This window comes from Rhagoletis zephyria, unplaced genomic scaffold (genome assembly GCF_001687245.7).
Source record: "Rhagoletis zephyria isolate East Lansing unplaced genomic scaffold, Rhagoletis_zephyria_1.1 Rzeph_scaffold_01695, whole genome shotgun sequence".
Taxonomy (NCBI): domain Eukaryota; kingdom Metazoa; phylum Arthropoda; class Insecta; order Diptera; family Tephritidae; genus Rhagoletis; species Rhagoletis zephyria.
Genome location: NW_016158779.1, coordinates 96,051 through 111,680, shown reverse-complemented (window position 1 = coordinate 111,680; position 15,630 = coordinate 96,051). Strand labels below are relative to the sequence as shown.

General features: G+C 34.1%; 2 protein-coding genes, 1 non-coding gene and 1 pseudogene across 3 annotated transcripts in view; all 4 read right to left on the bottom strand.

Moving 5' to 3' along the window:
* Window positions 1-7,222: 7,222 nt before the first annotated feature.
* LOC108364874 (cytochrome c1, heme protein, mitochondrial pseudogene) lies at window positions 7,223-7,795 on the bottom strand (annotated as a pseudogene).
* Window positions 7,796-7,977: 182 nt separating this feature from the next.
* Window positions 7,978-9,210, bottom strand: LOC108364873 (cytochrome b-like). The gene has a single exon (XM_017618742.1). The coding sequence runs from the start codon at window positions 9,208-9,210 to the stop codon at window positions 7,978-7,980; it is 1,233 nt and encodes a 410-aa protein (XP_017474231.1).
* A 241-nt stretch (window positions 9,211-9,451) lies between these two features.
* On the bottom strand, window positions 9,452-9,523 carry TRNAC-GCA (transfer RNA cysteine (anticodon GCA)). The gene has a single exon. It is a non-coding gene; the product is annotated as a tRNA-Cys (tRNA).
* A 4-nt stretch (window positions 9,524-9,527) lies between these two features.
* LOC108364872 (probable fructose-bisphosphate aldolase class 1) overlaps window positions 9,528-15,630 on the bottom strand; it is an 8,920-nt gene continuing 2,817 nt past the window's right edge. Inside the window, exon 2 of the mRNA XM_017618740.1 lies at window positions 9,528-10,214. Coding sequence (XP_017474229.1) covers window positions 9,528-10,214 — 687 coding nt within the window. The remainder of the gene's footprint in view (window positions 10,215-15,630) is intronic.

Here is a 15,630-nt window from a genome sequence, read left to right as displayed (position 1 = left end):
ACATATTATTTTACACTAACTTTTTTCATTTACCAATTTTGAAAGAAGTTTATTATTTTGTAAAAACTGTACTAAGTCAGATGTGTTAAAGTCTTCTCTTGCGACAGATGAAATATTATTATTTAAAATATATTGATTAAAATCTACAGTCATAACTTACTTAATATCATTGTATAGTATAATTATGCGTAATAATAGCTAATTTCATAAGTATTTATGTTTCAATATACAACGCCGAGCTGAGTCACTTTTAGATTTACAATCAAAACAAACCACTTGACCACGCGGAACAGACTTGAGCTCGTCTGTAGAAACCTGATTTGAGCAGTGTATACATTTTATCTTATCACTTGGAATTAGCGAATTATTGACAGCAACTCTGTCATCAAAGACAAAACACTCACCTTCCCACATATTATCTTTACCTTCATTCTTTTCAAGATAGGAAAGTATACCACCTTTAAGATGATAAACATCCTTAAATCCAATACTTTTCATGTAAGCTGTAGATTTTTCACATCTAATTCCACCAGTGCAATACATAGCAACTTTTAGATCTTTATCTCCAGAAAACGACTCTGCCCATTGGGGAAAATCGCGAAAACACTGAGTTTTTGGATCTATTGCATTTTTAAATTTGCCAAGTTTCACTTCATACTCATTTCTTGTATCAACCACTAAAACATTAGGCTGAGAAATGAAATCATCCCAGTGCTCTGGTTCAATGTATTTACCCTTGAGAGAGATATCAAGGTCACCTACACCTAAATTGACTATTTCCTTTTTTAACCTTACTTTCATCTTACTAAAAGGCTGATATGTTGCATAGCTTTCTTTCCATGTTAGATCTTCTAGCCGATGATCAGAATGCAAAAAACCAAACACATTATTGATCGCATCTCTTGTACCAGAGATGGTTGCATTTACACCCTCTTCTGCGAGAAGTATGGTACCCTTTATTTCCAGACTATCACATGTTATTTTTATTTCGTTTTTCATGTCATAGTAATTAGAAAGCTCTGTAAAGTGATAAAAGGTTGCAATAACAAAATTCATAGCCACAAATTAGAATACGATATATAAAAATTATAAAAATATTTAATAATTTGCAAATATTATTCTATAAATTCCCCTATCTTGAAACCACGGATAAAATCTTCAATGTTGCATGGATTTCTGCCTTCTACTTGCACAATTTTAGGAAATAGAATTCCATCCTTAAATTTGATATTCATGCTATTATTTATTAACTGACCTTGCTCTGAGTCTAAAACTGCGCACATTTCAAAATCAGCATCGAGTATTCTTACGCGTTTATTTTCTGTCATGATAAATGCTTTGGGGTAGAAGGCTTTAACTTTTCTATAAGCCATTTCACAGGTGTCATTTGCATAAATCTTAAAATCCTTAATCTTATCAGCATAGCAAGCTTGGTCATCATTTTGCTCAACAGGAACCTGCTCTTCAATTTTATCCAGTACCTTTAATAGTAAGTCACCTCCTAATTTGGATAACTTATCATGTAACGTCTTACAATTGTCATTTTTTTCTACTAAAAACTTTTCTTGCTGTAAAATAGGGCCTGAATCTAATCCTTCACTAACCTGCATTATACTTATACCAGTTTCCTGATCACCAGCTAAAATTGTATGTTGTATTGGAGCTGCACCACGCCACCTAGGCAGTAATGAAGGATGAATATTTATACATCCATACTTTGGAATATCTAAAATTTCTTGTGGAAGTATCAACCCATACGCAGCAACAACTGCAACATCAGGCACAAAACTTCTAAACTTTTCTTGCTCCTCTGAGGATCTGAAAGAATTAGGAGTATGTATTTCTATATCATTAGCTTCAGCAAGAATATGCACTGGCGTTTTTGTTAGCTTTTTTCCTCGATTCGCAGGCTTAGGAGATTTTGTATAAGCTGTAACTATTTCATGCTCTGAACTCAACAATAACTTCAATGGGATAACCGCAAACTCGGGCGACCCCATGAAAATTATTTTCATGCTACCAGTTTTTCACTGACAGTTTTAACTAGTTTAGCAAAATCATCTTTGTAATTCACAGCCATTTCAGCAAGAATTTTTCTATTTAAATTAATTCCAGCAAGCTTGAGACCATGAATAAACTTACCATAAGTAACCCCATGTTCCCTTACTGCAGCGTTAATACGCACTATCCACAAGCTACGGAAATCACGTTTACGAGTTCTTCTATCTCTATAAGCGTATTGAAGTGCTTTTTCAACTCGTTGTAATGCAATTCTGTAACAATTTTTCGCACGTCCCCTGTACCCTTTTGCTAACTTCAATATTTTTTTGTGACGTGCATGAGTAGTAACTCCACGTTTAACCCTAGCCATCCTATTTTACCTCCATTTTTTAAAGACCATAAGGTATATAAAGTTTCACTATACGTGAATCAGACTTACCAAGAATCGCTGTACCACGTTGATTACGAATATTAGACTTACTTCTTTTAATCATTCCATGTCTTTTCCCAGACTGGGTAGCAATAACCTTACCGGTCGCAGTAAGCTTAAAGCGTTTTTTGACAGAAGATTTAGTTTTCAATTTTATTTTTTTCATATCTTAAGCACGCAACTAACTAGTAGTATAAGTAGTTTTATTAAATAATCAAATTAAAAATTACATGCTTTAAAGAAGCTTAAAAGTAATTACACCAAGTATATGACTAATGCCATTTTTATCACCTAACGGTAATAATACCTGTCTTATTTTAATGCTTTCACTCTCTTCTTGCTCAGTAATTGGACATCCATTTTCTACTACTGTATCAAATTTTTCAAGTACCGCATCTATTTTATACAGCCGTAAAAACGGCGCATCAATTGTGTATCGATTATCAATGCGCATGTTCCTTTCAAAACCGTAAAACTCAGTTGCCTTTTCTCCCACAGCTTCACAAATATAGCTTTGATTCCTGACTTGAATTATAAAGCAATGCTGCCACGACTCCATTATTTCTGAGGTATCTATCTCCTCTCTTCTTGGCCATTCTCTATTTTGGCCTTTTATATCACTCCAATGTTGAGCAACTATATTCGCTATTCTTCTTTCTTTTCCTACATAAGTTTCCATGACTCTTCCACATATCAATACAAAAATTTATAGCAAATATATTGATTTTTTCTTACCGTGATATGTATTGACTGACGTTATATCTATTTTTAAGTAATAGTTTACTATTTGTAAAAGCTTATTATGATAATTTTAGTTTTTGGCTAGTTCTGATCATAATATGATCAAAAATTCCCAATACCCTCTTTAGCACGCTTGGAGTTAATGAAGATATAAAATCAACAAATACATTGCTATTTTTATCGTCCCCACTAGCCTTATAATCTATTGCAACTATTCCCCTACTTTTTCCACCCGTTAGAAGTTTTCCAATTATGGGTATTTTAAAAATAAACTTATTAACGGAATATGCTGGTATTACTTGCCCTTTAACCTGAAATTTACGATCTTGAATACTCAATTTGCCACTGGTTGTAATACCCAATTCTGCCCCTTCAATCCAGGACTCTTCAATTTCAATAGTATTATCATTGTACGAAAAAGGTATATTACATTTATAAAAGTGTATACCTTCTTTGTTAAGAGCATTCACAATACCAGGAAGTGATGACATTGAGAGCAAAGTGGTCAATAATGGCGCATCTTTAACATAGAAATCGCTAATAGATATCATACCGTAACGTTCCCCCTCTTCCCTTTCAGAAGATAGATAAAAAGACATTTTTCCATTTTTCACAGACTGATTAATGCCTAGAGAACGTAAAAATATCCCTGCATTATCTGCATAAATTTCTAATCCTATTTCACTATATTTCGCCCGTATATTGCTGTTGTCCTGCGAAAACTTCCCTGTAAATCCGCTCCCATTACAATCGCCCTGAGTGCAGATTAAATTTAGCTCGGCATTATGTATAGTAATACCATTCTGCATAATGACATTATCAATGTCCATTTTCACCTCTATACTTTTTCCTGGACCACCATTACTTCCGGCAAGCCATTCTGGAATATTACTCAAGTTAATTTTTTCACCATAAATTATTACAACGCTCTTTTCCTTACTTGACTCAATTGTTATATTAAAATCATTATCGGGCAGATCAAAATTCGTAGAATCTAAACGTAAATTTCCATCTTCTACCCTTCCATTCAGCTTAATATTTAAATTATTTCCCGTCACATCTAATCTATTTATCAACAATTTGTTACTACCCTCAAGTGCTACAGAAAACTGGACCTTATTGTGATCTTCAAAATGATTGTTCCACCCTAAGTAGTTTGAACTTAAGCTTAACTCTGACAAATCTACATTTCCGTTTATAAATCCCGTATCATCTGGGTTGATTACTGATTTTACGTCTACACCTACATAGCCCACCATATTTCCAAAGATCTGGGCTGGTAAATCTCCATTGAACTCGCAGGTATAATGTTTATCATGCTCTTTAAAATTAAGCAGCAACTGCTTATTATTCACTATACCACTGCCACTTAAATCAATAAAATCGCGGCCAAATTTAAGTTTGATATCATACTTATCAATATTTGCATCATAAGTGGTTAAATTATTAATTTTAACATTAAAATCAGCTAAAAAATCTGCTTTTTTATCATTAGTTAAATTAAAAACCTGGAAACTGAATTTAGACTCTGCAGTACCATTAATTTTATCTTTCTCAATCGTCAGAACTTTATCTAATTTGAATTTAACAGGTTCATATAGGCCATATGCATTACTTGTAGCTTGCCCATGAATAACCAACACTGCATCTTCTCTTTCAAGTGAGTTAATGTTAATATTGCCACCATTGATAGCAAAGTTTTGAAATTTAGCATTGTCTACAGTAATCTCAAGGTTCCCGTTCTTCAGCTTTAAATTGCCATTTAATTTTTCTACCGGCACAAAATCATCGTCGAATTTCACACTACCATTTTCTATATCAGCAGTAATTTTGACATTTGATAAATTGCTTTCATTTACCTTACCACTAAAATCTATAACTGTGTTTACAATATCCCCATCAATGTTACTACAATACCAATCTTTAAACTTAGCAGCACTATCAGGCATGTAAGCACATACATCTTTTGCAGAGAATTTACTGATATTTACTCTAAGTAAAGCGTGATTCGTACCAAAATTCATTTTGCCAACTAAAGAGAGATACATATCTTTTAAATTAAAGTGAAAGTTTTTTACGCTGAGTAATTGATCGTGGTACACAAGTTTTATATTCACATCCCTTAATGTCGTTGAGTTTTTGTCTGCACTTAATATATATATATCTCCATTCAAAACTTCGTTCTTTTTATTAATCTTTACTGAAAAATTACCGTTAAGATTTGCATCTTCACCTAACTTTAAGTTATAAAACTCTCCATTTATAATCAATAAATCATTGCGGTTCTTCACTACTACGGACAGGTTATCTAATATTCTTTTGTCACTTTGTGTATGGATGTTAATATATAAATTTCTTTTCTTAGTAATGTACAACTTATCGATGTAAAACTCATCTTCTATATTTTTGTGTATTATCACATTAGTGACCTCAATTTTTGCGTTCTCACTTAAACTAAAAAACGAATCCCATACCATACCTAGTGAATCCCTTAAGTTAAAATCTACATCTTTAAGGTTAGTTTTCTTGTTAATGTACATAGATACATTATTGGTCAAGACTCTAGAAAAGTTTGTTCGAGCCCTAAATAAGGAACTGAACTCAAAATAGACAACAAGCTTGGGAATTTTGATGGTTACATTATGGTTCTCTATTATCAAATCTTTGATCATTAAACACGGATCTTTACTCTCTTTTTTCCAGACAAACAAAGTATTGCGTATATTCACATGTGAACCGCTAGAAATTTTGTTCTTTATATAGAAATTGATGTAACTGACATTGATCTCTATGGAATCCTTGCTTTTTAAATACAGGAAAAAGCCGAATAAAATTACAAGTAAAAGTATGATAATCTTTTTAAGCATTACCAATTGCTTTTCTTGCTAAGGTATCAGCTTCCTCATTATATTTATTACCATTGTGAGCTTTAACCCACTCCCAATTAATACGATGTTGTGAAGCTATGTTATCTAACTCTTTCCAAAGCTCCATATTTTTTACTGGTTTTTTATTACTTGTTTTCCATCCATTTGTTTTCCATTTATTTATCCATTCTGTTATTCCTTTTTTGATGTAAAGACTATCTGTGTAAAGATTAACAGTACAAGAAGTTTTTAATGCTTTGAGGCCATTAATTACTGCCATCAATTCCATTTGATTATTTGTAGTGTTTTTTTCTCTACCGTAAATGTCCTTTCTTTGATCTCTATATAATATCACAGCCGCCCATCCTCCATCACCTGGATTACCTGAACATGCACCATCAGTATATATTGTCACTTCCTTTGTATTCACCTTTATTACATAATTAATAAAGTATATATTACTCTTATGAAACTTCAATGAAAGAAAATTTCTACAGTAAATATAGTGCAGAACACACAGCGAAAATATACATTACAATGAATAAAAAAATAGCCTTAATACTTGCCTCTTTCTGGGAAAATCAACTGTGAGTTTAAATACTTAATAATTTCGTTGTATACCTGTGCTTCATCTTTTTTTTGAACCTCAGTGATAGTGTAGCATCGTTCAGGATTTGCTATAGCTATTTCTTGAAAACCCCTTCTGACCTTATTATAAAAATCAACGTCCATTTTCTCGTATTTATTCTGGTTCTTTACTCTTTCTATTCCAATGTTAACATCTACATCTAGAATAAAAGTAATATCCGGATATTTTATTTCAAATAAATCATGTAATTTCTTAATTAACCCTAAGTCAACACCAGACCCGTATCCTTGATAAGCAATGGTTGAGTCAATAAACCGATCACAAATTATAATCCTTCCATTTGCAAGAGCTGGCGATATAACTTTCTTTATATGCTCATATCTCATTGAAACAAGTAACAGAAGTTCGGAAACGGGATCGATACTACTTACTAGTAGTACTTCCCTGATTTTTTCTGCAAAATCAGTACCACCAGGTTCTCGAGTCAAAACCACACTTTCTTTACCGTAGATTTCCTTAAAATAATCCGCAAGTAATCTAGATTGAGTTGTTTTGCCAGATCCGTCTATCCCTTCAAAAGTTATAAACATAAACCTAACGTTTTTTCTTGTAGAGACTGCTCCAAACTCTCTTATTAGTCAACACAAAAAACACTGTTAAAAACATAAAGTATGTCATAACTTTCAGGCCTAACTTGTGACGATGCTCTAGCTCTGGTTCTGCAGCCCAATGCAGGAAGTTTACTACATCATATACCATATTTTCAACTGTAGCCTGCCTATTTCCACTATACTCCACTAATCCTTCAGATAGTGGTGGTGCCATAGCTAATTTACCTGTTGCAAAATAAGGATTAATGTATAAGCCACTCTCGTCCTGTTCACTGCCTTGATAGCCCGTTAACAGCGAATAAACGTAATCAGCACCATCATGTCTCGCTTTAATGATCAGCGACAAATCTGGTGGTACTGCACCATTGTTAGAGGCTGCGGCTGCTTCTTTTGAGCCAAAAGGAGCTACGAAATAGTCTGAAGGTTTTCCAGATCTTTCAAACATTTCACCTAAATCATTAGGGCCATCTTTTATTTGGTAAGAAGCTGCAATTTGCTTAACCTCCTCTTCAGAAAAACCAACATCTTTTAAATTACGGAATGCTATTCTATTCATTGAGTGACAAGCAGCACAAACTTCTTTATATACCTTGTAACCACGCTGAATAGATTCCCTATCGAAATACCCAGTGATACCTGAAAATTTCCAATCTATTTTTTTATTTGGTAACGGTTTAAATTCTTCAGCAAACGCAAAGTTAGCAAAAAATAACATACCAAGTATAAGTCTTACTAACATTACTTCATCTCCGACACAGTATCACTTAAGGTTTTTGGTAACATTTTTGGTTTTTCATACTTGCTAAGCAATGGTAGGATAATTGCAAAATACGTAAAATAATAGAGAGTAGAGAACCTGCTGAGCGTAATATAAGGTTCCTTTACTTCTTGTCCTCCAAGCCAACCAAGGAGAAAAAAGTTGACTGCAAAAATCCAGAAAAATACTTTAAATACCGGACGATAGGCACCACTCCTCACTTTTGATTTATCAAGCCATGGCAGTAAAAACCAAACAAAAATAGAAGCAAACATGGTTACTACTCCTATTAACTTATTTGGAATCGAACGGAGCATTGCATAAAAAGGCAGAAAGTACCACTCTGGCACTATGTGCATTGGAGTTGTCATAGGATCAGCCTCTATGTAATTATCAGAGTGCCCAAGGTAATTAGGAGCATAAAAAACAAAAGCAAACAAAACTATAAGGAACAAGCCAAAAGTTATGCAATCTTTAACAATATAGTAAGGGTAGAGAGGAATGGTATCCTTGCTCGATTTTATTTCTACTCCACTTGGATTGCCAGAGCCAAATCTATGCAGGGCAATAACATGTAGCATTGCTAGAGCAATTATAATAAATGGCAATAAATAATGCAGTGCAAAAAAGCGATTAAGCGTAGGGTTCTCAACAGAAAATCCGCCCCATAACCATATAACTATTTTGTTACCTACAATTGGTATTGCTGAGAAAAGCTGGGTTATAACTGTTGCTCCCCAAAAACTCATTTGCCCCCAAGGAAGAACATATCCCATAAAGGCAGTAGCCATCATTGCAAAAAATATGAATATACCGACAAACCACACCATCTCCCTTGGTTTTTTATAAGATCCATAATAGAGACCTCGCATTATGTGAGCATACACTACTATGAAAAAAAGCGATGCTCCTACAGCATGAGTATAACGTATCAACCACCCATAACTTACGTCGCGCATTATACGTTCTACGCTATTAAAAGCGTGGTCAACATGTGGAGTATAGTGCATAGCAAGAACTATACCCGTGATTATCTGTAAAATCAGTGCTATACCAGCCAAAGAGCCAAAATTCCAGGCGTAATTTAAGTTTTTTGGTACTTGATAAGAAGCAATATGTTTTAGAAAAGAAAATATAGGCAGCCTGTACTCTATCCATCCAAGTATGCCATTCTTTTCTTCTGCATTTTTTATTTTATCATCGTCATCTTGCATCTTGATTTTATTTCCTAACTCTAGATTATTGTAATGCTTTATCTTTTCTACACAATAAAAACTTTGTAGATAGCAATACCCCCAACTATGAATGGAGTAAAACTTAGGGCTTTTTCGGTTACGAAATGGAAGTAGAGAAAATATGCACAAAGAATTTATTGGGGCAAGCTAAAGTGGTGCTAGATACCACACAACTGGTAGCCTCCTACAGCATTATTTATGCTGTAAATACTACTATAAGAGGCCGGGACCGGAATTGAACCGGTATAAAAGGATTTGCAGTCCTCCGCATAAACCACTCTGCCACCCAGCCATTTTTATTGTGCGTAAATGCCTACTATGCTTTCTAGCATAGATAGTGCCTCTTCTTTTTTGCGCTGAAAAGTATTGCGTCCAATTATTGATCCATTTCCACCGCCTTGTTTAATCTCTTTTGCTTCATTAAGTATATCATCTATTGATTTTGACTCACCACCAGAAAAGACTACCACTCTTCTGCCTGCAAAACAAGCTTTCTTAATATAGGCAATCCTTTGCGATAAAGAATCTATGTTATTGATCTTCTCCTTCTCTAGATGTTGAGTAGGAAGCTTTACCTTTATTATGTGAGCACCTAGTAAGGCTGCCATGTGCGCAGCATAAGCAATAATATCCATAGCGGTTTCTCCTTCTTTGGAGATTCCTTCACCACGTGGGTAAGACCACAGCACTGCGGCAAGCCCATAAGACTTTGCTTCTGCGATAATTTCACGTGCTTCTTCTATCATATCAAAACATTTTGCAGATCCAGGGTATATGGTAAACCCTACAGCAACACATCCTAAACGTAAGGCATCCTTTACAGAAGCGGTGATTGCTTGATCGGACGTTAAATTTTTGGAGTGTAGAGAGTTAGAGCTATTAAGTTTCAAAATAAGTGGCAGCATACCCGCATAAGTTGAAGCACCAGCTTCAATCATACCAAGTGGCGCTGCATAAGCACTCACTCCAGCATCAACTGCGAGCTGAAAGTGATAACATGGATCATAAGCATCAGGATTAACTTCAAAGCTTTTTATTGGCCCATGTTCAAATCCTTGATCAACAGGAAGAATCACCAGCCTGCCAGTATTACCAAGCTTTCCATGCATTAAAATCCGAGTAAGATTTGCCCGCGTTCCTGGATTATCACTTTCGTAGTAGCTTAAAATTTTTTTTACTCTATCACTTATTAGCACTGTATACACAAAGATTTAAAACAGCTTAATTCTAGCAAAAACTGTTGCTAAAGGAAAGGGTTTTAATATTTTTATTTTGTTATTCAAATAAGATTTTATTAATCTTTCAATTAAAACACTAAGTAATCAACTAATATATTTAAAAGCAAAGCATGAGCTTAGATAACAAAACCTTAAACCAAAAACTAATTGATTCGTGTGAAAAGGGTAATCTAGAAGCAGTAAGAAATGCGATAAAAGAAGGTGCGGATATTAATCATTATGATAAGTATGGATTGACACCTTTATATTACTCAGTTTTTTTCAAACATTATGAAATAGTAGAGTTTTTATTAAAAAGTGGAGCAAATATTTATGCTCCTAGTGGAATATCAGGTTATAATACTTTACACTTAGCTGCTCAAGAAGGTAGCAAACGGATGTTAATACTCCTACTAGTAGAATCAATTTTTCATGGGAAAGATGGTATTAATAACAGAGTGAACAACAATGGAGAAACTGCACTGGAAATAGCTTTAGAATGCAAAAAATTTGAGCATGCTAGGCTTCTTGCACTTTATGGAGCAGACAAGAGTGGCGTTAATCGTAATAGTAGTATTTTTAATATTATACCTGATAAAATAATTGAAAATATAAAAGAGCTTGCAGTAAGAAAGCAGCGATTTGAAGAAAACACAAAAGTGTTGCCTAAAGATTACGAAAGAGTAACATCACGTGCAAACATTGTTGTTGAAAAAGCAATACAAGAGGCTTTATCAAAAGGTGCTGCAACTTGTAGTCCTAAAACTTTAGTAGAGCTATCGGTTGATGCATTATCTGTAACGAAAAAAAGAAAAAGTGAAGATTTAAGTTGTGAACCGTCTATAAAACGAAGTAAACAAGCTGGTTTTTAATGCCCTATGTAGGTTATTATAACTAGATCAACTACCGTTACCACTGCATTGCACCTAGAGTGTTATAAACTACTTCAATTTGATGAGGAACGCAAGCGAATATCAGAAATCTAATGAAAAACTAAAGAGGAATGTGTGAAGAGTAAAGGCTTTTTATCCCTATAAAGAAAATTATAATGTTCGCTAATGACGTTGCTACTATAATAAAAAGCAGACCCTTATTGCAGCCGATAGTTGTACTATTGCTGCCTTTATCAAAGTACATCACCTTCACGATATTTAAATAATAGTAACATGATATCACACTTGCAACCACGAGAATCAGGGATAGCATTATAGATCCTGAATTTATTAAACTTGTGAATACAAAGAATTTAGCAATAAAGCCTGCAAATGGTGGTATTCCAGACATTGAAAGCAGCAGTATAGATAAATTGCATGCTAAAAACGGTTGTTTTGTACCAATGCCAGACAAGTTTGAGATATCACAACTATCATCATCCATTTGTATCAAACACGCAAATATTCCTATATTTGTCATTATATATATTAATAAATAAATTAAAGCACTGTTCATTCCTTCCTCCTGAAAGGTAGAAAGTGCAGCAAACATGTATCCTACATGACCAATTGCACTATAGGCAAACAGTCTTTTTAGATTGTATTGACGCAAAGCACCTAAAGCCGAGATGAGTACAGATAATGCCGAGACGTATAAAAAGATGGGTTGCACGTATTTCATTATACTTGTGTTTATCAACACTTCATTCATAAATCGCACTAGAAACGTTATAAGTGCAACTTTGGGTGCCGTGGAAAAAAATGCAGTTACAATAGTTGGAGCACCTTGATATACATCAGGAGCCCACATGTGGAAAGGCACAACGGCTAGCTTGAAGCATAGGCCAATAAAAATGAATACTAAACCAAAAATCACACCATATGTGACTTGCTTATTCTGTAAAAATAAACTCAATTCAGAGAAATTAGTTTGTTCTGTATACCCATAAAGCAAAGACATTCCGTAGAGCATAATACAAGAAGCTAATGCACCAAGTGTAAAGTATTTCACACCTGCTTCGCATGAATAAAGTGAATCACGATTAAAGCATGCAAGTATATATAGCGATATACTCATCAATTCAAATGCCAAGTAAAAAGAAATCAAACTATTTGCTGACACTAAAGTTATCATGCCAAACAATGCAAAGGAGATCAGTATGGAAAATTCATATTTATAGTCATATTTTGACAAATTAAATAACAATAGTATTGCTACACCTGTGGCAAGTATAAGCCATTGCGCTGCTCTGGTGTAATCATTCAATATCAACAATGAATTAAATAGAAACACCTGATTATTGTTTATAGTATTAATCAAAATGATGAGTGTTATAAATGTACAGCCAAGAACTAGTAAGTTGACGAAGCGGCGATTGAGCACGATACCCAGCAGCAATAAAACTAATGAAGAGATAATATAGAAAACTTCAGGTAGTATCTGTATATAGTGAGAATAATTCATAGCACATTACATCCAATTAGTAAATTACTGGTATACAGCTTTAAATAGTTCAGTACAAACGTTGGATAAATTCCGAGTAAAATAACAAATACTGCCAGTAAAGTTAAAATGCACAACTCAATTTTGTTTAAGTCACCATTTAAGTTACAGCAACCTATTCCCCATATTATCCTTCTACATAAGCTTAACATATAAATTGCACTTAAAATAGTGCCTAGCGCTATGAATCCCGTAATGAATTTTATGCTTTTAAACATTCCCAACATAGATAAAAATTCACCTATAAAACCTGATGTTCCTGGTAAGCCTATAGAGGCCATTGAAAATAAAATGAACATAAAAGCAAACTTCGGCATTATGTTTGCTATGCCGCTATATTTTTTAATNGTTCTGGCATATAGCATACCAACACATAAGAATAGTGCAGGGGAAATTAAACCATGACTGATCATTTGAAACATTGCACCAATAACTCCTTCTTCCTGAAATGAAAAAAGCCCAGCAGTAACAATGCCCATGTGAGCTATTGAAGAATATGCTATTAATTTCTTGATATCTTTTTGTGCAAATGCAACCAGAGAAGTATAGATCACAGCGATAATGCTGAGCAGAACTACCATACCTGAAAAGTGCATGCTAGCTGCAGGAAGCATAGGAATGGAAAATCTAATGAATCCATAGCCTCCCATTTTTATGAGTATTCCTGCCAAAATAACTGACCCAGCAGTTGGAGACTGTACGTGCGCATCAGGAAGCCAGGTATGAAAAGGAAACATCGGAATTTTTATTGCAAAGGATATAAAGAACGCAAGCCATATGGCTACCTGTATTTTAGGATCAAGAGCCGGCACTCGCTTAGTCAACTCCAGCATATCAAATGTTCCAAAATTCTTGTAAATGTATATTAATCCAAGCAAGAATAGTAAGGACCCAGTGAGTGTATAGAGAAACAATTTAAATGTTGCATATATTTTTTCTCTTCCACCCCAAATACCAATAATGAAAAACATCGGTATTAAAACAGCTTCGAAAAATACGTAAAAACTTATTGCATTTAAAGAAATAAAAAAACCAATTATGAAACTTTCAAGCAGCAGGAGCAATGCCATGTACGCTTTTAAATTTACGTAATCCATTTTGCAATTGTAGGCTATGCAAATTACAAAAAGAAAAGTTGTAAGCAAGAGAAAAAGTAAAGATATTCCATCTATTCCCAGTGCAATTCCTTTTATTGGGTAGCTTACAAACTGAAAATCTGGGTTATTATAATCAAAGCAAACTAAAGCAACAATGCTGAGCACGAATGGTGACGTAGCAAAGGCTAGACTTATTGTGTGCTTATAGTCAACCTTCACTAAAGACAAAACTAAAGCTCCTATCAACGGGAGCAGAAATATACTGAACAACAACACTTTTATTTCATTCCAATAATATATAAAGCACTTACTATTAAGGTCACAAACATGATGAGTGCATAATCAAATATATAACCAGTTTGTAACTTCACAGAATCTTTGGAACAGTTATTAACCAATTTAACAATACCGTTTGGCCCAAAGGAATCAATAACTTTTACGTCATTTTGCCATAGAACTTTAGAAATAAATCTTACAGGTACAACTACAGCAAATTCATATATCTCATCAAAATACCATTTATTTCGCAAAAATTTTAACAGAAACTCACTTTCAATTTGCCTTATAAACTTAAAGTAATAAACAAGGTACGCACATATTATTCCACTTAAGCTCACAAAAGTTGGCATTAACTTGATAAAGTAATTACTGATTAGATGCTCTTCAGCGACTACTAAACTTGATTTCCAAAATATTTCACTAGTTATATTCAAAATATTTGCTCCCCATATTCCAGAAAACAGCGACCCAAAAACAAGAATAATAAGTGGTATAAGCATAATCTTGGGTGCTTCATGTACGCTTAAGTTATTTCTTTTTTTGCCATGAAATACAAGAAGTAGTAATCTCCACGAGTAAAATGACGTGAAGAATGCAACTATCAAACTGACTATAAAAGCAAATATATCTGATCCATAAGCATGCTCAATTATTAGGTCTTTTGAATAAAAGCCTGCAAATGGAAATATTCCAGATAATGCAAGAGAACCTACCCACATTAAAATGTAAGTATAAGGAATCTTTTTCCAACATCCCCCCATTTTCTGGATATTCTGCTCGTGGTGTGTTGCGTGGATTACATTACCTGCTCCTAGGAACAATAGTGCTTTGAAAAAAGCATGAGTCATTAAGTGAAAGATAGCAATATTATAAGCGGAAAGACCGCACGCTATAAACATATAGCCAAGTTGACTGCATGTTGAGTATGCAATAATCTTCTTTATATCATCTTGAGCGATTGCAACTGTTGCTGCAAAAATAGCAGTAAGCATACCAATTATTACTATCATCTCTCGTGCTACATTGGATAGCTCAAACAAAGGGGAACATTTAGCTATTAAGAAAATACCAGCCGTAACCATAGTTGCTGCATGAATCAGTGCAGAAACAGGAGTTGGCCCCTCCATTGCATCCGGCAGCCATATATGTAAACCTAACTGGGCAGATTTACCCATGCAACCAATAAAAAGTAATATGCATATTATATGCATCACATTAAATTCACAACAGAATGCTTTAATTTTTTGACTTCCAAGGATCTCAATAGTATCAAATATATAGCGAAACTCCAGAGAACCAAACGTATAGTAAATGAGCAAAATACCAATCAGTAAGGAAAAATCTCCTACTCTATTGACAATAAAAGCTTT